The following is a 26,155-nucleotide window of genomic DNA, read 5'->3' on the forward strand; positions in this document are numbered from 1 at the left end:
GTTTTGAAGACTGGGGCACACATTCCCCTAACCAAGTGCTTCTCAAAGTGGGGGCTTACCCCTTAGGGGGGCTCAGAGTAATTCTTTTTTTGTTGTTGTTGTTTTTAATAATGTACAGTAAAATAAACAGCAAAGCTCCAAATAATTGAACTTTAAAATAGGTAGGCTTGTGATTTAAAGAGGATTGTAGTTTATTTTATTGCATTATAGTTTTCTGCAGTTTTTGTGTCCTTGTTTAACTGTCAAAAAGATTGGTCAGAGGGGGTGCAAAAACTTTCTTTGAATCATAAGTGGGGACGACTAAGAAAGGTTTGGTAACCACAGCCTTTATCATTGAACAGGGCTTTCAGTTTGCAATATATACTTTGCTCTGTCATGATGCAAACTGTAGGTATGTGATGGTTAAATTACTTCTGAATCTCTTTGGCCATTAAACTCTCAATAGCAGGTGTTTTTTTTTTGCTAGCTGTGCAATAAATTATGATAGGTTGTTGTAAGACTTTATTACATTTAGATAGCATTCACTCTGCCATGAGTTATGATGATATTATTTTCACAGGAAAGCAAGAGGAGGTTGTGGCTGTCCATCCTCGGGACTTGTTTATTCCTCAGGACGGCTGGACGTTTCTTTCTGCAGGTAGGATTTTATGTTGCTGTCAAGCCAGACATGTACACAAACTCCATTTTCTATCAACAAGGTGCGTTTCAATTTAGCTATCTGCTGTTTGTGGATAGAGTTCCTCCACCTCTTTAAAAAGCACTAAAGGTAGGTCTAATCATCCTCTTGTCATTCGTAAATACCTGTATAAATGCAGCTTTTCTGTTAATGATAAAACATGAAGGGGAAAAAAGGACTGAGGTAGAATTGCATATACCTGCAGATATGTTGCAGTAATCTGTATAGCAGATCAAACCTCAAACCGATGAAAAAAATGGGTTAAAATATGAATGACAGAGCTACCTTTATTTTTATTCCAAAAGTTAAAAAACAAACCACTGGTCTGTGTTTTCCAAGTTTGAAGATGTTTTGCTTCCCATCCAGGAAGCTTTCTCTAGCTTTACTTTTAGTTGTAAACGTTTTTCTGTTTTTTTATTGGCACATATTTTCAAGAAATTATGTTTTTAAACTATTAAAATTCAGTTCAAAGAGTGTCTCCAGAATTGATTCTCTGCTCCACTGATTCCTCACATTCCCCATGTTTCTACCTACAGAACAACAGTGAAGGTTTTGTGTAAATGAACAATTATATTTCTGTATGGGTGCATTTACGGTATACATGAAAGTGAGTGTCAGTTTAAAGCCAATGTTGATGAAATGCGGGATTTGTTTATCTGTAGCTCTGCTGGGTTGTGAGATCTTATTTCTATTTAGGAGTGACTGACGAAGAGGGTTCCTATTCACTGTTATACCTTCTGAAGACACTAAGTTAGACATTCAAGAACTCATTAAAAAAATATAGTAATTAAGCACTTTGAAAATACCTAAAATATGTTGAAAACATTAAATGCTCCCAGTTGGTTCTGGTAAGTAAAGAATTTTTCTTTCATGCAGTTTTCACTGGAGCATCATGAAAGTATTCACATTTGCGCTAAAAAGAATGGGGGGTAGTCATTGTTCAGCAAAGCAGTTAGACCAGGAGCCCTGAGTTCATACTGTATGGGATTATGTAGAAAATGTCTTCATTTATAGGTGCCTATTCCTAGAAGAAGGTGGAGAGTTGAGGCGTTGTAGGCTGAAAATCTATTAAATCTGTTGAAAAAAGCAGAAAATGTGTCAAGAAAAGGTTCCGAGTATGAATGGGTTAGTTAAATACATTTATAAAGAAGATTGTGACACAAATTATAGCAATATTTGGGAGAGGTGTCAAAGTTGGGTTCTTTGGAGGGGTGGCTTACGTTCCCACAATTGGAGAAGTCCTTCACTAGAGCAGTAACAGTAAAAGGGTATTTCTAATATGAAGATCTGTAATTTATTGGATACTCCAGCCACTTAGAATGGGTGGGTGTAAAAGGTGTTTCCTGTAGAAGAAGTTTACAGGGGATTTATTGAAGTAAGAACTGTTAGTAAAGGCTAAGGGATCACATTCTCTTCAAAAATAAAACTTCAAGCCCCTGCGCATTGTATTTGGGGGGGGGAAAAGGATAAATCGGTTGTTTATTTTAAGACTGTCAACTGAGCTGGGCAATAAAACAGGTTGTACTTTAGGCTCCGTGTAACACCACTTAGCTCTCTAGAGATCCAGTGGGCTCAGTGAAACACGTCATGACCTTAGCAATGTTCCTGTCTTCTTGTGCGTCAGTCCAATTCCACGGCCATTTCCAAAAGTAATGACTCATAACAGGGATTGAAACACACAAATCCTAATGGCTCTGCCTGTTTCCCTTAGCTTTTTTTATTCTGTATAAAGGGTCACTGTTTGCTAAAATCTTCTCTATAATTTGAATTCAAGTCAAGGATATCTTTATGCACTATTTTTAGCCAAGTAATTAAAAAAAGGCTGGGCATGATAGCTAGTCAGCTGAAATCTGGACAGATGTAAGGTATGTGAAGCTTTCAAAACTTGGATCTAAATAAAAAAAATACATATATTTTCCAGTCTTTACATTCAATAGTCATCTATAAATTGGCTATTAAACATGTCCAGTGCCTGGCAAACATCCTCATAACCTTTGTTAATTTTCACCTTCCTACATTACATTCTAAGTAGTGCATAGTTAAGTTAAAGAAGAAGCATACATGGTTTTCTGGTATTTTAAATTTTAAAAATTGAAATCTGAAAAGTGAGATTTACATTATTAGAAATCAAGGGAAACCTTAAGCAACCTTAAGAAAAAGTCTATACTCCTTCGATCCTCTGCAGGACGTCTGTTGAAATTCGTCATTCCTCATCCTAACGAGGGGTATCCCTTTCCGATATTAATATTAGATATTGGTCCAATATAAGCCAAAAAGCTAATATCGGATTTTAACAGCTGTCATCTAAAATATCCAGTATTTTTATGCTGATATAAACACGTTGCTTTTATTAAAAGTTTCTGTAACTCATTGGTTCATTTTAGAAGGGTCAATTATTTTCATTCTTTATTTTTTACTTTTGTTCCCTGGTTTAGTGATGATACTTGATTAGACTTTTTCTAACATTTTACTATATAAAATAAGTATTACAATTTGGTGCTACTATCGCATTAGGTTTAATATCGGTATCGGCCAATTCTCAAACCTACAATATCGGTATCGTACAGGAAACAAAACAGTGTATTGTGACATTCCTAACCCTAGCACAGACCCTGGCCAGCTGCTGCCTCTTAATAGCATTGGTGCTCCCTGCCCCGCTAGATACAAGACAAATTGCGCAGAAACAACCACCATCCAGACGCAACTCCTAGTCTTGTTGGTGGTAATCTCCAAGCTGGTTCAGATTCCTGAGGAACAGATGGACCCAAATACATTGATGCCGACGTCGTCGTTCAGTTTTGCAGAATAAAACGAGTTCCATGACTCTGGGTGTCTGATATATTCCCTGTTAATGTAATACAATCTCAAGCTCCTCCTCTTTAATGACGCGGTCCGCGTTTAGCAGTGTGAACCCTTTCCTGGAGTATTCACAGAAATCTTTGCGGGCAGCTCTTTTGGTGTGATTCGGAAAAGAAGTTAAACTTCATGGGAGGAGCTGCAGGAATCCAGAGCTCTGTAGAGAGAATCTATCCACAGGAAAACTATTGGCTCAATGTGCAATTGTGGAATAACTGAAGGAGCAAGAAAGCTGAAAGACAGTAGAAGCAATCACATTTTTTAAAAGCTATGTAGAGGAAATGAGAAACATCTGCAAATGTTTTTAAAGGTGCGAACAGTTTTCAAAGGACTGTTGGCCTTGTCCAGATTTAGAGTCACCCCAAAAGCCCTCCTGTCCGGACACGGCCTCTGCTTGAAAAAGGATAATTTCAGTCTTTGTTTCTCTGCTGTGTAGCACTAAAGAGAGCATGTTGGGACACTGTCTGCCTGGAAAGGTTTGTCTGCTGCTGGGTGTCTGCTGGACCTGACAGAGTGGCACACTTATGTAACCAGACAGATAAAACAGGGTTAGCTGGAGGAAATGCAGGATAGGAGTGACGATACCACTTCAGCACATGTCAAGTTGGGACAGAAGTTTAATCTCATTTCAGAAGCCAGATTCATGTCCACACATTCAAAGAAACATAGTGGCAGGGATTTAGAGAAGATAAATCAGCAGGAAATAAGCTGTTCTGTCCGAACTACATTTCAAATTTGATTTCCTTCACAACACAGATGGTCAGACACATTAAGAAAAGCCCATTCTGCAAAATGATGTCATCTTGCTAATTGTTACACATTTAAAAAGCATCCTGTGTTTTTTTTTTTTGGTGTACTTTTTAATTCTCTAAACAGATATTTTCTGTACCCTTGTGGCATGTGGGAGAGTCTGAGAGAACAAAAAACAGAAGCGTAGCCAAAATGAGAACAAAGGCATTGTGTATCCTTTGTGGATTCCCTCTAGAGCTCTGGACAGGTTTGGTTTAGTTCCCTAGTGGAGCTGAGAAGGAACACATGCAATGAGCCTGAGCAGCTTTATACAGAGAGAAAGTTAACCAATAACATCCTGGCGGTTATGATACAGGCATCCAATTAAAGAAAAAAGATATTCATCATAAACATAACTACCACCTCTGGAAATAATGCCACTCTTTAGTCTTGTGTAATTATTTTTTAAGACACTGCTTTTTTCTGTGCAGTTTTTTTTTTTTTTTTTTACATTGGGCCCTTGATTTTACGTTATTACATCATGTTCTACTCACCCATATGAGTTTTTTTGTCGATTGGAGCTGTTCCGAAGTTATTCCGTTAGGTTATATCCAAGTAACGTCTTCCTATGGGCAACGACTTAAAGGCACAAACTGTTCATAATTTATCATTTATGGTACGCCGGCATTCATAACATGTAGGCGAATCACTGTCTCCCAGACATCCACGGTTATATTTTTTATATTTATATATTTTAAAACAAAGCTGAGTGTGTATGACGTCATCTCAAAATGTAGGACATTATCTGAAAAGTAACTCGTTTTTAAGCATTTCTCACCTGTTGCAAGCAAATTATGTTATTTTATTTTTCTTTAAAAGGGTAAAGGGATTTTTTTTGAATAAAAACTATACATTTTTACCTCAAATGCATCCAATTCTTTGCATTAATGTGCAGTTGGGATCCAGCTACTCCATCTTGGAAACCAATTCTGTAAAGCTTACTTTGTACTCTTTTTGATCAAATTTGAAGGTACATCCATGGTTAATTGTGGAGGTTTGTAGGTAGTGATTCCGTAAAGCCTCCTTCCCACTTAAATTAACATAAGTTGATTTAACACGTTTTTCAAAAATGGTTGACCTGCTAACAATCTGCATTTGACTCCCTTACCAGTGGTTAAAACAAAAAAAGTATCTGACACCCCACTGGTTAGCTGTGTGACCTCTGTCCCCCCCGCTGCTGTATTTCTGGTGATGCCATCACGCTGGTTTAGCGTTGATGATTTCACCAGTGCATCATATATAAGGAAAGTAAACAATGGAGAGCAACATGGAAGGGAGCCAGGGTGTAGTAAGTGCTCTTTATTGTTTTGTTCTTTTGTCCCTCCAAATCTGTCTCACTAGTGCTGTTCCATGTTTATTAAATATAAGCAGGGATGTTTTGCCTTATTAAATCAGACCTGTAACCTCTGCTGATCTCTGTTTTGGAAAAGACTGAGTTGCCTCCATTATTTAGCATCTTAGCATGTCAGACCTGCTGCAGAAAAGCTGTGTTTCTTTTCTCTAGTGTCTCAAAGTTTCCTGTAAACTCAGAGAGCAATGTTGAAAGGTTGTAGAAAGGTTTGTTTTTGCAGTAATCTCCTCATAAATTAGCCACCAGGTCCACTTAGCATTTGATCGATCTGCAGATTCTGGTCCTTGGCTTGTGGCCTTTCATTATGGTGTCTCCTCAATCTGAGACTCCCTCCGGGAGGGATTCACAGAGAACAGAAGTGTCTGTGAGTTGTTCCCCCAAGCACAGTGGGGAGCAGGGTCACACGCCCCTGTAGAAGTATATCTAGGATTTACAGCATTTTGGAGATTGCTGATGCACAGCAAACTGCATCTTCCTCAATCAATGATCAAACACTAATTTTGGACATTGGTCTCCAGTGTCCAAAATTAATATCAAGGTTTTTGGCTCAACACATTTCATTGCATATAGTTTTTATGTACAGTCTTCTCCATCGAACTTTTCTACCTTTTGTTTATTCTTTATATTTTTATTCTGAAAATGTTTTAAAGAAATATCCTGTCAGCATTTATTCATTCGAGGGAGTCCAACTTTCCTTGGTTTTGCGACTGAGAAAGTACAGAGGTCTTCAAGCATTTCTGAATTTAGTAACGAATATTCCTGCTGTTTGGGGTTTAAGAACATGGTTACAGATGGTTGAAAGAATAAATGGTTTGATGGTTTATAAAATAATTTAACAACTTGGATGTGTTCAGTGTTGTCATTTAGGAATTCAAAAAGTCCTACAGTTTTAAACTGTGGTCCATACAGCCTAGGATTAATAACAAATAAGATCCAGGTGTCGTATTTTAGAAATTCAAGCAGAATACAGAAGCTGTGTTTGAATAGCTCATAACTTGTATTCAATTTCCCCCTTATGACCTTTTCATTCCTTCTTTTTTTCTTAGACTAAAACATGTTGCTTTTCTGTATTTACCTTTTAAACTGTCTGATTTATAGACGTTACCTTTCGAAGAACTCTTGCATCCATATGTAAGGGTTTCTTTGCTCTATGCTGATAAATTAGTTCCTACTAAAAGCCTTTGTACGTCAGTCACATCCCACAAGAGACATTTTATACAGTCAATAAGCATGTTGAGCTCTTAAGCTTTTATCTTTAAGCTTTGAACTTTGCTATGCTGCAGTGCATCACCAACGGCTGTTCAAGAGGATGTGAATAATGGCGTTAAGATATGAGTAATGGTTGATAGTCAAATGTTATAAGATTAGATGTTTAGAGCAGCACATGCATCACAGTTTAAGTCAAGACAAACTTAAAAAAATAACTTTGACTTTGCAGTAAATTGTGCTTTAAATGCTAAACTTTAAAGTATATGTACAGTTAAAGAAGGAGCCTTAAGTTTTAACTACTTCTTAAATATCTTCCTATGATTTTTGTGTGTTTTAAAATCTGTTTTCAAAAACAAATAAAATGAAACCACAAGAAAGTATTTAGTTATATATGAAATATGTTGAATTTTTAATTATAATAGTCACTCATTATAGGCATTTACAAGAAGTCAGTTATTTTGATCTGGATCCATACACTGACAGTCTCAGTTATAATCAGGCTATCTAAAGATCACATATTCACATGTGAATCATGTATCCTTCACCCTGTATCTTACTGCACATGAATCGCTTTTCACTTTTTCTTTATCCCCATTTTTGGACATCCGCACATCCAAGTCAGCAGTATGTTTCTGAACTGCTAGGCTCGCTGGGGGGAAGTGCTCTGGAGCTCATCAAATATTAATAAGATGATATCTTTAGATACTTGCTCGTTTATGTCAGCACAGGCAAAGCCAGTTGTATCTTTTTTCTTATGTTTCACCTCACTATCATCTTTCTTCGCATCTCATCTTTTCTCCTTCTTACAAAATATTTAGCACAATTTCTGTATTAGTCCCATTTTCAAGCAGTCTGGTATTCATAAATGTTCTTCTTGCTCATCTTATCCCCTCAATGTATCTACTTATCATCAGTGTCCTCCGTCTAAAATAAGATGCTTCATCCCAAGTTATTATCTCCCAATTTTCTGCACGTTAACTGGATATTGATTTAATGATTAAACAATTCCTCATGGATGAGATATCTTTATCCAGGTAGTAAGAAAACATGTATGTTTAACTTTATTCTATTATATAAGATACAAATATATTTCTGCTTTCCCTTGTTTCTGTTCAGTTAGCATCCTTTTAGTTTTGCATGTTTTTAAAATTGCACTGTTTTCCTCCATATTTGTAATTTGCAGAACTAATTAATCATTCTCCAAGTGAACCTATGTAACAAATGTCTTCATTTAATGATAAAGCTGTAGTATAAATAAATGCATCTTTCATTAGAGTAGACTTTAATCAGTGATTATAAATAGAAAATTTGCAAGTTGAAGATTTTTGATTCAAATTAATTAATTAACTACAGCTTTAGGGTAGAACATTATGACCATGTTAACTGTAAGGACAAGTCAACGTTGGGGGAAGTTATTTGGTGAAATTGCATGCAAATGCATCCCAGCTGTTCGTTGGAGTGTTAGGTTGTTAGTAGTGTCCGATCATCATTTTGAACACCCAGTCCGAATCGAAGGAGGGATGTTTCTCAGATAATGTGCACACAGAATTAAACCTCTTTAAGTATTAGCAGAATTTATTTCAGTCATCATCCTCTCATTGATATAAGCATATATTGCAGAGGATCATCTACCTTTCAAGCCAGCCCGACCACTGCGATGATAAAGTGACCCTGACCTTAGGTTTTCTCATCTATGTATCTCTCAGTTAGACCTTTTAGGACTGTTATCTAAGTCTCCCAGAGTCTAACAGTTGCACAGAATCGATACTACTCTCAAATAAGTTAATAGAAAATGGTGGATGAAGTTTCACTGAAGCAGACCTGTAAGCTTTCACATAAAACACAGGACATGAGCAGACCTATACAGTAAGCAGTAACACAAAATAATGAAGAAATTAACCTTCAACAGTGTAATATTCTGTCTGATGAGAACAGACAGAACTTAAGAAAAAAAAATATCTGTTGATGCTTGGAAGGAATAATAAAGTCTGCTTTAATGAAAACCACCAATCTTATTCTTGTTGAATAGGCTAAGACCATTTTTCCAATAACAGCAGTTATTTTGGCTTAAGCATTAGCGCTGTTGCTTAACTAGCTTAGGCTGAACTAAAACTTCCATTCTTGCTAAATGCAGATGTTCAATGAAAGCCTCTTGGAGTTTGATCCTGTAAATCAGCTGCCTGAAATCAGTATTGTACCCACAACAAATAAATTTTTATAGCAGTCTCTCTTTACAGAAATATATACGTTTTATTGCAGCAGGGAGATGAATGGAAGTCGAGATTTGGACTCCAGTGGAAGTTCCAGATTTAGCTGCTAAGACATGCTAATTAGACTAAATTCATGCTAATATAGCCTACGGAGCAATCAAAGTGCTTTTACCCTGTAAGTTTTCACCAGCAGCAACAATCACAGGTTCTTGGTACAGTTTTTATGTATGAGAAAGGTTTAAAGAGTTTTGAAGTTTAAATTGGTTTCTAATTTTATTTAATTTTGACCTCTGATTTTCAATTCTATTACAGTTTTAATTCATTTTTTAGTATTTTATTATTTAGTTTTTATTTTCCGTTTTTGTCTGTATTGTAATAAAAGTTGCATATGGGCGGCAAGACCAAAAAGTTATGAAAAATCCTAGGTAAGAACAGACCACTGCAGCAACACAAATGACCTGACGTACCTGCCACCTACTGGTGTAATGTGGTCCATGAAAAAAAATGCGAAAACAGTAACCGGAAGTTAGACCTCGTAATAATGCATTGTGATAAAGACATAAAGGAAAACTGACCACATTCTTTCTTGAAATTCAGTTAGTCTTAATTTGTTTTGTAAACTCTTATTAAAGTTTCAGTTAGTTTTAGTTTTTTGCAAGGTCTGTTTTTGTTTTCAATTCAGTTAATGTAAATGTTTTTTAATTCTAACTTTCGTCATTTTGTTAGTTTTAGTAAATGAAAATGGTTATGAATATATATAAAGCTCTGTTTATTAGCCTGTAAATGGAGGGCTGAAATCAACAGTAAATAGGTTCATAACAATGTGTGCAGTGTTAGATTGTCCTCAGACATAAGTCGAAAAATGTTCAGAATGCTGGAATTTTGATCACGACTCATTTGAGGGGTTATATAAAGGCTTGGCTTCTTCGTGGAGAACAAATAAATGAGTGATGACTTAACGTTTTTGCTCACTACTGCCCATCCTTAAGGTAATAAATATTAAAGCAGTCATTGAAATATTTTTGTTTCTGACAGACTTTTGCCAAGTGGAGCTCCGCTTGCTGGCTCACTTCTCCTCCGACCCTGAGCTTCTCCACATTTTTACCAAACCGCAGTCTGACGCCTTCACCATGCTGGCCTCTCAGTGGTAGGTCTATATGACTCTAGTGCACCTTTATTTCCCAGCCAAGGAAACTGTTACCACTCTGCTAGGCCTCTCTCTCAGTCTTCTTCTCTCAGACTCACGATCTCCTTCACTTCATACAGTAATATCAACCACACCAACGGACTCAGTTTCCATGCCCCAGGGGGGTCCTGTGATGGTAGCCTTGGTGATCACCTAGGATTGCTGTGTTTTCCTCCTTTTCTCTTACGTGTGTGGTTTGTATTTGCTCACTAGTTTCATTATTTCTGATCCTGCATATAAGTTGTGTGTTAAAATAACCAGTTAAGCAGATTAACACATTAACAGCTCTTTTCAGACTTCACACCGTCACTGCACTGATCTCTTTTCACCTTTAAGACTTTCAACTGGTGTCACTTGAGCTAGACTTGGGATTACTGGGATTACCTCCTCTCTCAATAGAGTCCGTTTCACCTGATCCTCCCCTTCCTTTTGTTTGTTTTTACTTTCACCGCACAAGATCAACAAAAAACACTTTTTTTTAAAGGTTCTTGCTTCCTCATCCTTCAGTTGTCAAAAAAATTGTAATAAACAACCTTTTGTTACCAAGCTTTTCTCTGTTTCCAAGTGTATTTGGAAAAGAAAAATCTACCACCATTCTAAAAAAGTTTGCCATTTATTCCTTGGTTTACCTTCCTCGGGAAATGTCTAAAATAAATAAGAAATTGAAGAAAAGCTCAACCTTACTCTCATCTGACTAAATGCAGTTTTGTTAATGTCCCAATAGGTTTATTTATCTCAGAGATATTGACATTTGTTTGGTAGGTCAGAAAAAACTTTTGCCAAATCTTGCAAACAAGTAGCTTGCATGTAGACAACATCTATTGGTTGCCCTTTTTTGATTCCCTTCTCTAACATTGATCCTTGAAATACTTTTATTGGTGCTTTAACCAATTCCCTCAGCTTTGTTTACATTAGCTTACGTTGTTTTAGACTCTGTTTCTCTGACTATAAATACGGGCGGGTTAACTCTTTCCTTTACTTACATCCTGTTTAAAAGCATTTTCTCATGCCATTCCTATTTTAAAGAGGAGCTAGCTTTTTCATCTTTATTCTATCCTGAAAAAGGTAATAGATAAGTAAATAAAATACCTAAAACTTAGATCAGCTTCAAAGGTTCTGATAAAAATATCGGTTAGTCTTATTTTTTTAGGAAGTGCAATGAAACTATGTATTTCAGACTTTTTAAACGTGTGGAGAGTGTTGGTTCCCTCAGCCATAATCTGCTGAAAAAAAGGCAGTTTAAACCGATTTTAGTTCTTTATTCCCTATTGAAATATTGATATCATTGCCCAATAAGAAATGTGTATATTACCTGTTAATCCTGTGCACTAGGGGTATATGCTCATCTTTAGGATATTTAGGCTGCATGTTGACCACTTTATAACAGAGAAACATGTAAAGATACCATATTTTTTGTTTTATTCCTGTTTTTACCAGCCGTGGGTTGTTTAGGATCTTCAGACACACCAGTCATGTTGTGTCTGCTTGTGTGTGTGTGAGGCTGTCTGTCAGCACTGAACAGCGACAGCAGCTTCTCTTAAGCCCCTCCAGAAATGCCACTTTGCAGACGTGTCATCCCACCCTGTCTGAGCCTCAGTACTACGAGTCACATCCCATAACCGTCACTCCCTGTCCATCTCTCCCTCCTGCTTTTTACTTCCAGTAGTCCATTATGTTCCATTTTAACTTCACAGCTTTGCATTTGATTTTGCTTTTGTGGTAATGCCTGATATGTCTGCTCATAACTTTCAATACACTTGGCTTACATTAAAGAATTTGGTAAAGCCTAGATGATGATGTCATGGCTTTGTAATCTTGGACCGGGTTAGTTACAACACTGGAGTTATTAGACACACTCCTGTGGATGTATTAATAAGGCAGAATCTCAGACGCACTGCTTCCTTGGGTGAGAATGTTAACAAAAATGTAAAGAAATCAGCAAAAGTGTCATGAGTTGAACTGGCCATCAGCACGACTGGGTTACCCTTGGGTTCAATTTCCAGATGTGCTTCATTTGCCTGTTATTCTCAAGTATAAACACCAAAGAAATGTCCATGGGCTGAAAAGCCACTCAGCAAGGAGGAAGACACTGTTAAAGTGCTCAAAGGATTAAAATCAGAGACACATCAAAGTAAACTCTCTAGTCATAAGAATGAGTGATGCATTGAAGGCAAAAAACACGAGAAAGCATGCCAATTATAAAGTACGGGGGTTGGGTTGTCTGAAGATAGTCTCACATCATTAAATATTTGCAGTGATATGGAAGCAACATCTCAAGACATCAGCCTGGAAGTTGCATTTTGGGCAGAATTAAAAATCCCAATGAAACAGAATCAAAAGCATATTACTAAATTAGTTGCAAAGTAATAGTTGGGAGGATGTTGGCCTAGTGATTAGAGCAGTGCGCATGTGCTCTGAGAAGGTTGCAAGTACCTGGTTCGATCCCCACAGCCTCCACTCTCGGTCCCTGAGCAAGACCCTTTACCCCACACCCAGGCGCCGCGCAATGGCAGCCCTCTGCTCTGCAAAGGAAATGGGCTAAAATCTGAGGTAAATTTCTCCAATGTGACATCAATAAAGTTCAGTTATTCAATTATTATTAATTTAAAGATAACAAAGTCTATATTTAGGGGTGGCCATCAGTCCAAATCTTGCTCCTATAAAATAAGCTTAGGTAGAGCTGAAAAGGTTTGTGTAAGTAGGATGGCTGACAAACTGCCTCAGTTACTCTAGTCCTGTAAGAAGGAAATTACCAAAGCTATATCAAAAACTTGTAAGATGTTTTTGAAAGATTATTCAAAATGTTTGACCCACGTCATGCAGATTAAAATGCTTTTCCTTCCCATGCCAAGGAAATACATCTAACTTTTTGGATTTAAAACAAATATCTTACTACTTTGACATTTAATGAATTCAAACAATTTTTGAAATCCTGACAGAAAGAAAAAACAACAACCTGCCTTTGCAATGTTAATATCTCACTACCACATCACTCAGTTCTTTTAAAATGGTTGACATTTTATTTAATCTTTTTAAATGTGAATATTTTTTTTTGTCACCCAGGAAAGGGAAGAGTGTGGATGAGGTGACCCCGGAAGATCGAGAACATGCCAAGCGGGTTGTCTATTCAGTGGTTTATGGAGCAGGTCAGTATTTACCGCCACTGACTCCCACTAAATTAGGAGTAAACAGGGATCCCATTTTATTATAAATAGATAAGAAAATTAGTTACTTGATGAGAAGATTAGAATGACAGTTAAATGTAGACAGAAATATGTTTTTTAGTTCCTATAAGTGTTTTAGCCTTCTAAAAGAGCTGTTAGCAGAGAATTTGGTATGAGGTTGACGATTAAAGATTTTTTCGCTCAGTTTTGAAAATATCCACCTTCTCCTCTTAAATAAATAAAATGCACATGCACAACCCTGTACCCGCTACCGAGAGGGAACGCCTATTACAAGTGTGTGAGAGCGTGCATGAGCCCATTTCTACTCGTGTACACTCTGTTTAAAAGTTGCTGTTTGCATCACTTGTGCAATACTTTCCAAAAGAAGATTTGCAGTTTTTCCACTATGTCAGACTCACCACGGATAAGTGAAAATGGGGACGAGCATATAGGACGGCCTTACGTAAACATATCACCAGAATGATTGACAATTAGGAGGACCACTTATTTAGATAATCCACCTGGAAAAAGAGCATCCTCCACTATACCTTTAATTGAAAAATAATTTTTCTTTCACCTACTGTCAAAGACTCTTTCTCTTATCCATTGTCTCTGATTTTTTTTATGATAAGTGCTCTATAAATAAAGTTTGGCTGTTGACTTGAAGCACATGCTGTACATTTTGTCACCATGATTTTGTCACCATAAAAACATGGGACATTTCCGAAAAGCCAAGATGGGAAAAAAAATCTTTGAAAGGGCTTTAAAAAACAAAAAAACCTTAAGAACTATTGATCCTGACCACTTTAAGAGATTACAAAATATTGACATTTAGAGGTAAGGTATTAAGATTTAAATAGAATAGAGTTAGTTTAACCGTCTGTGTTAGGTAACTGTTTTAATAATTTCTGGGTATTGGCTGCTATGCACCATATCTAGTGTTAATGTTTACTTTAAAAGCCATTTTGACCTATAAAAAACCCAGCTGTTTATATTTGTCTTTAGTTCTGAAAAAAATGCAATTTGTTCCAACTCCTTCTCACTAATATGATGGCTGGAATAAAATGGTAGAAATCTCTATACATTAATTTTTACATTAAAACTGCATATTACCGAGTTACATTTGATCCTTACATGATGTGACCACTTAGAAAACAAATTAACAAAGAAAAGGTGAAAATAAAAAAGTTCAATTATGATATGTTCACAATATTCAACATATAGCAATGTATTTATAAAATTTAAAAAGTTTTTAAAATAAAATATAGAGTGCAAAATGTAGCATTTGGACCTTTTATGAATTGAAAAGAAATACTGAAAAGAAAAAGTGTATTTAAGGTTAACTACTAATGACATAATTAAATGCAGAGCAGCACTTTTATAAATTTAGGTTGAAATTTTCAATATTTTTAAGAGAGATTATTTTATTTTCATGAAAACCAAACATGTAGAGGGAAATTTAGAGTTAAAGGTCTCTGAAAGAAATATTTTGGGTGAATGTGGAAGAGTAAAGAGACACAGAGAGGGGGAGGATTCGAAGAGATCCTGATCAGCATAGACAGACCACTCTTTATAGAGGGATGCGTTGCTATGGTTACTAAATACCAAGGAACGCTCTCTATGAAGACAATCAGGCCAGGGAGGAGGGGCGAAACAGCAGCAGCGCTGTGCCCTCGTACACAGACGTATGTACACAAATAGGTCAGAAACGCGGGGCAAAACAAAGATGGTGGGCAACACAGTGGTGTCCTGGAGGTTAGACATAAGTTAACTAGATATTCAGGCTTTACTTTATTCGATAGGTCTCAGTTTATTTACATTATTTTAATTAGGTATTTTATTTGCTCTTCCTTTGTAGAAATTACCTACAAGAGCAAATCTGTAAGGTGTTTTTGTTATCAAAGTATAGGATTTGAGAGTATAAGGGCCTAAAAGCATGCAGAAAGTAAGGAGGAGAGAAATTATAAACTATTGCAGTGCCAGAGAAAGCATCACAGAGGGTATCGGTAATAAAGGTTAAAGTTCACTCCAGAGCTGACCTCATTCAGCAGGAATGTGGGGCCCTGCATACACACACCAGCACACAGAACACAACAGGTCCAAATAAAGGACCTCTACAAGCACCTTGTCACATTTTAATTAGCACTGTGACTTCATATTCAGTTAATATTACAATGATTTCAAAAATGCATCCACAAATCTGATCAGATATCTTCAGCCTTTTTTCTCTTTCTATTTCCAGACAGTTCCAGAAAGTTCACATTTATTTACTTTAATACCAAATAATGACTTCGCATCTTTTTGGGAACAGTTGTGTGGGGATTTGTCTTTCATTTTAGAAGTCGTTCGTATCCACTTAAGTTGAGTCATACTAAATAATTCAGTATATGTTTTCATTATATTCCCCACATGACACATTTATCTCAGTTAACTATTAACGATCAACAATGTTAATTAAGGATCTATTAAAAAAAGAATCTTTAGCTAGAACCACTTTTTTTAGAAGAGGTAAAGCAAAAACTTTACCAAAGGGACTTAGAGTTCTTAACTTATTATAAAACACAAGTCTGTTGGTTTACAAACACAATAGAGACCAGTCTGCAAAGAAATACATAATTAAAATAAAAATAAAAAGTGGGAGTAGTTTTACATTTGTGTATTTCTATTATGGTTTAAATATAATTTGAGGATTTTGGAGTGTTTCCTCCATATTACAGTTAATCCCAGATCATGTTTTTCGCTGTAGGTCGTGAACGTTTGTCAGGGATATTAGGGGTGAGCTCTGAGCAGGCTCGTCATTTCCAGGACAGTTTCCTCCGGACCTACGGGGACGTCCAGGCCTTCATCCAGAGAACCATCCAGCAGAGCCACAAACAAGGCATGTGTTACCACCCATATAAAGCAGTGCTAATAGTTTGCCTATCTGAAATCCACAATTCATGTAACTGAGTTTTGCTTTAATGTATTCATGTAAAAAATAGGTTTTATAGAAGTATATGGAGATTATGAAAAAGACGAGACATAAAGAGCACATTTTAAAAGGTTGCAAGAAGAGAGTCTAGCCTTATTATAGGCCATAGAGCTTTGTGTGGTAGCGCCCTCATACCAGCTGTTTAGCACGGTGGTGGAAGGTTCATGATTTGGCCATTGGCTCAACTATGACAACCTCTCTGTATATCAAAGCTGTTAATGTTCAAACGGAAGCCATCTATCTGACAGATAGCAGAGACTGAACTGAATAATGATCTCAAACAGCATCATAAAGAAGGAATAAACTAATAAAGAATAGGTAATTTAAAGCTGGAATGTAGCTAGCTTTAACTGGCCTAACAGAGCTGTACAGCAATAGGAAAACATCTGCTTTAAAATGTTGCCTCTACAGCTGAATCAATGGTCATCTAAGCCGCTGAATCACAGGGCTTACCCAGTTATTCCCATGTTTGTGCTCACTCTGAATTTCTTACACCATCATGTCTGTGTAAGTGTTTGGCTAAAGAGTTAGGAGGATGTGCTTGCATTGGCAGGAATGAGACAAACTGCCTCTGGTCAATACTTGAAGGGTGGTTCACGAAGCACGGGTTGGACCGGAGAGGTTTGATGGTTCCGACGGGACACTTTATTTATATATTCAGACTGAACTGCCAGCACAGCACACCTCAGACTTGCACATGCTCACACAAAATAGTGTAAAGTCTGCACTTTAAACTCTCACTGAGCACAACACAGAGCGGAAAGGAAGAGTAACGATGTCACAAAGCTCCACATTTGAGCCGGTAAATTCATTCTAGACAATCTGACTTAAAAAGATAAGCCTGCAGTCAAACAGTTCCACCTCTCTTATTTGTTGTTGATGCTCTGTGCGGCTTGTATTGCCCACATAAAAGAGTATGAAGTTCAGATATTAATTATTCATTCTTATGATGTCTTGGTAGGTTTTTTCTGCATGGCACGCTGCCATCCTGGCATTCATTAAAAAACAATCTTATTTTGTGTCTAGTATTTTTTCTTCATACTTCTTGCAGCTCCTGCAATTTCTGCAAACACTCTTCTCTAGTCGCACACAAAGCCAGGCCGCATCACCCAAAGCAGCGTCACACCCCAATCCTCGCTCTGCACGTCCCCTTTCTCTGCAGGCAGCTCCTTGATCGATGATATGTAATAAAATGCTGTGCACAGATCAGAGACCTCCTCCTTTTCAGGGGTAGAACGATATGAGCTGAACTAGCGGTCAGTTGATGTCTCTACAGTCAGGAAATATCCGTTGGGTTTATTTACACCACTTGCTGCTCCTGATTCTGCCGCTTGCTTTTTTTCACTTTCTTATTATCTCCCTGGTTGCTGATTTTTTTAAGCTGTCCCAGCATTATCCCACCCTGGGAGTGAAGGTTTAACAGTCCTTGGTTGGCAGGGGACTTGAAGCTTGACATCAAATAGTCTGACTGGGAAGAATATGTGCCCTTGTTTCAAGTTTATAGTTTGTACCTGATGAGCAGTAATTTGTCCTGAAGAGTGGTTGATGGCAGTGTAAGCAGGGATGAGGGGATGGTTGCAGCCTCTGCTGCTGTCATATGTACAAAATATATTTTAAGACATTGTGAATGTGAGCAAGTCTCTCAATGTGGCTAAATAAGTTGAGAGGGAAGGGAACAAGCAAGGCAGTTAGCTCGACACATAAGAAAAAAATCAAAATAGTTTATTGATTTTTTTTTCATTCAGCTGAGTTGTTCTTTTTTTCTCTTGTGTGTGTTGTGTTTTGAATCCTGTTTCATTTGTTTTCCTTGATGTTAAAATGTTCTGCAGCCAACTCTGTGGGCAAGACAGCTGTTGCTCTTTAGATGATGCAAATTTCTTAAAAGCTGTTTAGATAAATGCCAGAGCATCTCTTTTCAGAATGTCAAACATAATTTTCAAACGAAAGATTTTATCTTTCTTATCTTTCTTTCTTTAAAGTCCAAAGGCTTACATTTTTAAACCTTTGTTGTTCGACACACATAGTGTCTGGAGACATCTAAAGGGTTTAAATGGTCAAATATTTACCTTATTTATACACACTTACATAAATAGTAAGATTATATTTATTATAATAGACTGAAACAAACAAGGGGACATTTCTAATCTTTGTTTATTCATTTTGTTTATGTATTCGTCGCAATGAATAGACAAATATTAGAGATACACAAATCTGAAAAGCTGGGCCATTATTCAATATTAATATTGGTGTTTTGGCTGAAAATTGATATTTACCCACATATTTGTATAGTATCACTTACTGGTGTCAATGCCAATATAGCTAACAAATACTGAACTAAGTAATATTTGCACTTTATTATAATATAGTAGTTGTATATGGTTTGATTAAAACATTGCAATGACATTGCAGTGACATGTCTATCTGCTGCTTTGGCAATAAAACATCTCAGTTATAGTTTTGACATGATATCATCAGAATATTTTGATTCCTTCCTTAAACAATAATGCTGTAAAACAAACATGGCTGGCACTGGAGCTGGAAATTATTTGATTATTTCAATGAAGCAATTCCTTGCAGCTATCTACATTTTCAAATACCCAGAATTTTTATCGAGGAGTAGTAACAATCTTTCATTCTAACTTACTGATTAGTCAAAAGTGGGTTAATAATTACAATTCTTTTGACCATCTAACCCTTAGTTTTCCCCATTCCAATTGTAAAGCAAATAAAACTTTTTTTAACTGTGTATCATCCATCTGGTATTCTCACTTTTTAGATCAGCTTTCAGAGTCCCTATCTGAATTAGTGTTAAGCAGTGTTGGGCACGTTACTTTGAAAAAGTAATTAGTTATAGTTAATAGTTACTTCTCCCAAAAGTAACTGAGTTACTCCACAATAAAAGTAACTAGTTACCAGTAACAGTAACTATTGCGTTACTTTTGCGTTTCTCGCCTCAATAACCCTCACCACCCAGCCCCCACCTTCTCGCCGTGTGTTTCAAAAGCCAGCTGAATAGAGTGGACGACAAAGACAAGGACCTGCAGAGAGTTATGCATTTATTGCAAATCAACGTAAATGACATCAGGGGTAAATACCGTTCCCCCCTTCTTAACATGGGGGGAACGGTATCTGATGCGGTGTAAATATCATCAGGCTGCATTACCTCTACTCATGGGTGTGAAGTTTTTTAACAGGGCTTTCAGATCTGGTGAGTATATGAAATTAATAACTGGGGATGTCTAATTCTGAAATCCTGTGTGTTTGGGTTGTTATAGATTCTGCAACATCCATCCGTCCATCCATTCATGCTCTCCATAGTTCCCCTGTGGCGCGAACACAGGGTGGCTCTTACGCGCCTTTAGCGAGCATGCACATTTCCTGTAGCATGCCCTGTGAATAGTGCCGCCTGCGGTGTGCGGAGATGCAGGGGAAACCGTATCTCCACACAGGGAAGGGAAACTCAGCTCAATGTAACATTGGTATTTCCATCTGGAAAACGCTGTTTTGTTGCTGGAGTCCTCCTCACTTTCCATCTCTCTGTGTGTGCTGTACGTTAACACCCACCAGCGGAAACACCCACCTACCCAACTGACAGACGGAAGCTCACTATACATCAACCAATCTCATCCCCCTCTCTCATGACAAGGCGCGCATGAATCCTATCAAGAAAAAAAGGTTAATTGTGTGACCTGAGTAACGTGCAGTAACAGGGTGTCGGCAATGGTAACTCTGTTATAGCTACAGTCAAAGTAATTAGTTATATTACTCGTTCCTTAAAAAGGTAACGGCGTAGCTAACGTTACTAACTGGTATTAAGTACTGACAAAGGCATCATAGAGAGGAAATTTAACATCCATGCTGACATTAAAGGTGATAGCTTAAATGCATCCTTCCATGCTATCTTAGACTCCATTGGCTTTGTTCAAAATACGAGTAGTCTTACACATTCTCATCTTCATACTTTGGACCTTGTGCTGACATATGGCATTGAATGTGAAGGAATAACAACACATGTCATCTCAGGGCACATCTCAGAGCCAATTCAACCTGTTCATGCAGTCAAATTGATTCAAAGTTTTGTAAGGAGAACCAGCTGATTGCATCAACTCATTAAGTTTTCGCTGCAGGCTTGTTCAGGAGGAGCATGTCTTTTTAGTCAATGATTGAATGCAGTCAACTGGTTTTCCTAACCAATCTCACAGTATTGTCTCTGTAAAATGCCTTGAGTTGACATATATTGTGAATTTGTGCTATATAATTAACTGAATTGAATATCTTACTGACTTAAACCGAGAAATGTTTCGTGATATATGTTTTGGCCCTATTGTGCAGCCTTAACTTGCCCCCTAAGCCTTACTACCTAAAGTCTTACCTATATAGTAAACTAGTTTTTGTATTGACATTAAAGGATGTCATACATATTTGTTAAAGTCTTTCAAAAACTTAAGGAAGTTGGCAAAATAAATTGTTTCTTTTGTTAAAATACGGCCATCATTAAAAATCTAATTTCCTAAACTTGAGTGGGAATTCATCTCAAAAAACCAACTCAAAGTGTTTCAGAAATCAAAGTTTCCATTCAGCTTTCATAAAATTCCTTCTTGGGAAAAGTGAGAAGTGTGAAAGTATTGTTTTTATTAGAAGCGAAGAAAAATATAGAATTAAAAAACAGATCCAACTGTGGATTGTTTTAGTTTTCAGCACCTATCCTCTTGTTTAAACCATAAATCAATGTAAAAACAACCATTGGGGGAAAAAAACAACACATTTTTTTTTTTTTTTTTTGTCCATGCAAAACAACAGTAGGGTTTTGAAAAACATTCCAATAGGACTCAGGTCATACCTGTCTTATGACAGAAACGCTGTCTGTGATATTCTGTAACTACAACTCACTAGACGTCATCATTACTGAGCCCCAAAACAAATGATCACATTCCTTGTAAATGGTCACACGCATGTTTCAGAAGTCAACTCACAAAGAGCAGCCGATTTGGGTGTGCTGCTATCTGTTTTCCACCCCATTTCTAATACAATAGTTGATGTTATTGTGCATAATTGTGTGTGTAGGTCATTCAGGTTTCATGTCCTGGGTGGCTTAGCTCCGAGTAAGGGCTACTGGAGGGATTTAGGTGTAAAGCCTGATCCATTGTCCAGTTTGGTGGAATGTACTAGTCAACCATATGTGCAGGCATGTGTTGTTTTTGCATACTTGCATATAATAATGTGTGCTTCTGTCCACGTGTTATTCATAAGAACTTTTTGCCAACATCCAAATCGCTATGTGCAGCATTAAACTAATACTACACATCTACCTTAACACCACATACTAACTGAGACACATAATGGTGGCAGCATTATGCTATGGGATTCAAGAAAAAATTGTATACAGTAAAGAAAAAAACATTTTCAGGTTATGTTTAACAGATGCGTTAAAAGTGTTTCTGTCTTCCAGCTGCTGATTTGGCAACCTAACAGTTTGGTTGTTGTTTTAACTTCTACCAAATAAAGTGCAGACTTGGAGAGACCTTCATACATGGAACTTGATATCTACTGTATTGTAGCTCTTCTCCATATGCATGTTTCCTACAGTATTTTGCATTTCTTGTTGGTATATGTTTAGCAGTAATCAGGGCTGAAAAAAAAAAATTATAGGAACAAAGAGCAATTAGAGGCAACAGAAGATTGAGACTGAAGTAGAGGTTCATCTTCCCACAGATATACTCTTAAAATGCAGCCAAAGCTACAACAACATTATTCAGATCTAAGTTTTTTTAGCTGTTGGAATGGCTTGATCAAAGTTCAGATTAAAGAATCTGTGGCAAGTGCTGAATTTTAAAGAAAGTTCTTCGTCTGATGTAAGAGAGCTGGTATTATTAACAACTTTTAGCTTCTGCATCTACAGACATACTTTAAAAGATTGTAGCTACAATCATAGCATAGGGGATTTAGGTTAGCATGCTGAATGATTATGCATTTAGTACATTTCATACTATTTTTTTATGTTTGAAATACAATTTTTTCCCAGTGCTGTACTACTCTTGTAACATACATAAAATACACTGGATGGTGTGGCTGTGATGTTGCAAATGCACAGAAATCAATGGGTGTAAATGGTTTCATAAAGCAATATGTATATGGTTTATCATGGAAACTGTCACAAAACATATACATTGGGTGCTTTTTGTCTTGTTTTTTGTTATTCTAGGCTATGTGGTGTCTTTAATGGGCCGAAGACGTAACCTCCCCAACATCAACTCCCCAGACTGGGGGGTCCGCATGCAGGCTGAAAGACAGGCTGTCAACTTTGTGGTTCAGGGTACGACCTCTGAAACTTAACCACTTGTCAGAACCGGTTCTACGCTGTTCAGTTCGACCCTGAGATGCAGGGGTCCTAATCGATCTGGAAATATCTTGAATTTGGTGAAAATATAATTTTTAAATCGAGTAATGTTTACACGAGAATTTAGTTGAAAAATATTTGTTGCTTAAAAGTCTAGAATTTTATTTATCCATCTAGGCATCTATTCATTCATCTGCCATCCATCTATTTAAACATCCATCCATCCATCCATCCATCCATCCAAAAATCTAATAATTAATCAATCATTCAACTTCCATATATTCATCTATCCACCATTCATCCACTCCTCTATTATCCATCCATCCCATGATCTATTCCTTTATCTCTCATCCATGTAGTCATCCATCTATCATTCATCCATTCATTAATCCATCCAAACAGCTATTCATCCAGGCATTAATCCATCCATTCATCTATCCACCAGTCACTCTATCATCTGCCCATCCAAAAATCTGTTAATTCCCCTGTCATCCACATATTCATTCATCCATCTTCTATTTATTTATCCATCCATAATTTTTCCATCCATCCAACAGCTTTCCATCTCTCCATTAGTATTGTCATCCATCCATCTATCCAAACATGTCATCCACCCAATTATCCATCCACCCATCCTTTACTTTAATCATCCACCCATCCATCTTTTTATTAAACTATCCATCCATCCAGCAATCATCAATTTATCCATACACCCATCCATCCACCCACTCCTCCAATCGTCTATCCATCCCTATATCATTCATCCATCATTAATCTATTCATCCATCCACCCATTCATCAATGCACCCATCCATCCAAAATTCAAATTATTAATCTATCATCCATCTATTCATCCATTCATCCTAACACCTATTCATTAATCAACCATCCATCTATTTATCTATCCAAACAGCTATTCATCCATCCACCATCTTATCTTTTCATCCACCCATTCATCCATCTATCTACCATCCATCTATATATCCACCCATTTATCCATTCACCCACCCATTCGTCCATCAACCCACCATCTATCTATCCACAATCCAGTCATCCATTCCATCAATTTTCCATCTATTCATCCATCCATCTATCCATCCACCATCCATCCGTCCATTCCATCCACCCTCCATCCATTCCATCTCTAAGGTCATGTGAAAATTGTGAAATTGTGAAAATTAAACTGGGCCTAAATGACATTGTCACTGTGGTAATGTGTTCATGATTTCCATTTCCAGGTTCAGCAGCTGATCTCTGTAAAATGGCTATGATCTCAATCTTTAACCAGGTCTCCTCCTCCAGCTTGCTCTCTGCCAGGTACCAACAATAAAAACACCTTTGCAGTGCTGAATCCTCTCTTGGTGTAAAAAGACCCAACAGTGATCCAGTATGCATTGGATCTCCAGGTGCTCTCTTGTTGTATCACTGGAGACCATCTGACTGAGTCTTGCACACCAGAACACAGAGACAACACTCCCAGGTTTCTCATCCAAATACATTGGTTGAGACTGAGTGCTGCTGCCAAACATTCAGCTAGAGTAAACACACTCCAAGCAGGAGCCAAATTCATCAGTCAGATCATGTGTTAGCAGAGCAATGTGCAAAACAAACAAACTCTGATTCCTTAAAAAAATAAATAAATAAGGCACTACTTTACTTGGTCAGTCGCTGTTTTTCAGGAGAACTGTGCCTTATGCATTTCTACGTGTCTCTGTTACTGCAGGCTTTTAGCACAGCTTCATGATGAGCTTCTTTATGAAGTGGAAAACTCTCAGGTGGAGGAGTTTGCAGGTAAATAAGTTTCATCTTAACAAAAAAAGAACAATAGAAAGAAAAAAAAAAGATCAAATGTATTTAAACCTCGTCGTAAGAGCTTTTTATGATAGCACATACAAAAAAACAACTTGGACACACTCGTATTTGTTATTATGTGCAGCTTTGGTGAAAAGCACCATGGAGTCTCTTCATGACATCCACCATCTAGGAGTTCATCTAAAAGTGAGTTGAGTGGATAACAAAATACATGTTTAAATTTTTTTTTTTTTTTTTAGGGAAAATTTTATATTTGTTTAGGCTCAACGAACTTGATGATTTCAGTGCAAAAGATGTCATACCTTCTTGCAGTTGGAATGCTGATGCATTTAAGCTGCACTCCAACTACAGTTTGTTCTGGTGCGAGCCGACAGAACTGAAAAAGACTCCCGGATAGTTGTCAAAACGTTCAGAAAAAAGCATATCTGAAGTGCAGTTGCCTTCCAATTTAAGCCTGTTTTATGATTGCCATGACCTGGATGATTGAGAATCTGCACAGGCAAAGAGGTGCATTGTTGAGTAGTGAAGTGAAATAAGTCACCTAATTAGTTATAAGAGTTTGTGTGTTTCATTAAATCTCTGCTTAAAATACGTTCATTCTGTAAAGATCTGAAAAAAGCTTTTTGTATTTTTTGCAAAACCTGCGTCTCCTAATGGGAGGAATATTTTTGTTACTTGTAATTGTCATGTTTGATGTTGTTCTGCGATGCATGAGTGTGGAAAGTGAACAAAGAACCTCTGACTACTGTGCATGACAGGCAATGACATTATTCCTCCACTGTGTGTTTCCCAGGTGCCCCTGAAGGTGGCAGTCTCCATTGGCAAGTCCTGGGGATCCATGTCAGAGCTTCACACTCCACCATCTGTCTCCCAAACTCCATCTTCCTCCTCCCCCTCTCCCGCTCCACCATGATTATTTAACTAACCATTTCTGTTTCTTATGCTCATAGTTTTCCTCTGGAGCCTTTTTTTCTTCCCTCATACCCATCTTTTTTAACACCTCTATTTATCCCTTTTTCTCTCCTCCTTAACTGGTCCAGCATCCACGTCCCTATGGAAACCATGCAGCTGCAGCTTGTGGTCCTTGCTTCCCTCTATCTGTTTCTGGGGGCAACCGCTGACTGGATTGGACCAGTTCTGTTTCTCTCTCTCTCTTTATCCTGTAAAAAAAAAAAAAAAAAGAGATCCCTTGTCCACCTCCTCCTCCTCTTCTGCACACACAGACACACACATGCATCTTGTTAGGACTAAAAATGATTCCTTTGCCTCGCTACCAAGGTGAAGTTTCATGTTTGACAAAGGGCTTGTTACTAATCGGTTCCTAAAATTAGTTGTTAGTTAATCTTCTAGATTCAAAACCTCTTTTGTCTGAAACGTGGATATATACTTATGCTGAATTAAAACTGTTTTCCATTTAAAATGCTGAATCCATTTAAACACAACGTCCAAAATTAATTTCCTATGCTTTTTGAAAAACCTGTTTTTTAAAGGCTATTCGGGCATATTGGTGCATGAGACAACTGAGCTCTGCTCTGAACAATGTTAACATGATTTAAAGCAGCTGATCTAATTTTTCACTCATCTTTGAGCATCC

At 37.3% G+C, this 26,155-nt stretch overlaps 1 protein-coding gene across 1 annotated transcript in view; it reads left to right on the top strand.

Moving 5' to 3' along the window:
- poln (polymerase (DNA directed) nu) overlaps window positions 1-25,742 on the top strand; it is a 78,290-nt gene extending 52,548 nt beyond the window's left edge. The window contains exons 19-27 of the mRNA XM_038270315.1: window positions 560-637; window positions 10,127-10,238; window positions 13,341-13,423; window positions 16,188-16,319; window positions 22,615-22,725; window positions 23,988-24,066; window positions 24,473-24,540; window positions 24,686-24,747; window positions 25,355-25,742. Coding sequence (XP_038126243.1) covers window positions 560-637; window positions 10,127-10,238; window positions 13,341-13,423; window positions 16,188-16,319; window positions 22,615-22,725; window positions 23,988-24,066; window positions 24,473-24,540; window positions 24,686-24,747; window positions 25,355-25,474 — 845 coding nt within the window. The 3' untranslated portion in view covers window positions 25,475-25,742. The remainder of the gene's footprint in view (window positions 1-559; window positions 638-10,126; window positions 10,239-13,340; window positions 13,424-16,187; window positions 16,320-22,614; window positions 22,726-23,987; window positions 24,067-24,472; window positions 24,541-24,685; window positions 24,748-25,354) is intronic.
- The last annotated feature ends 413 nt before the right edge of the window (window positions 25,743-26,155 follow it).

Source organism: Cyprinodon tularosa, unplaced genomic scaffold (genome assembly GCF_016077235.1).
Source record: "Cyprinodon tularosa strain WSP-4 unplaced genomic scaffold, ASM1607723v1 ctg76, whole genome shotgun sequence".
Classification (NCBI taxonomy): Eukaryota; Metazoa; Chordata; class Actinopteri; order Cyprinodontiformes; family Cyprinodontidae; genus Cyprinodon; species Cyprinodon tularosa.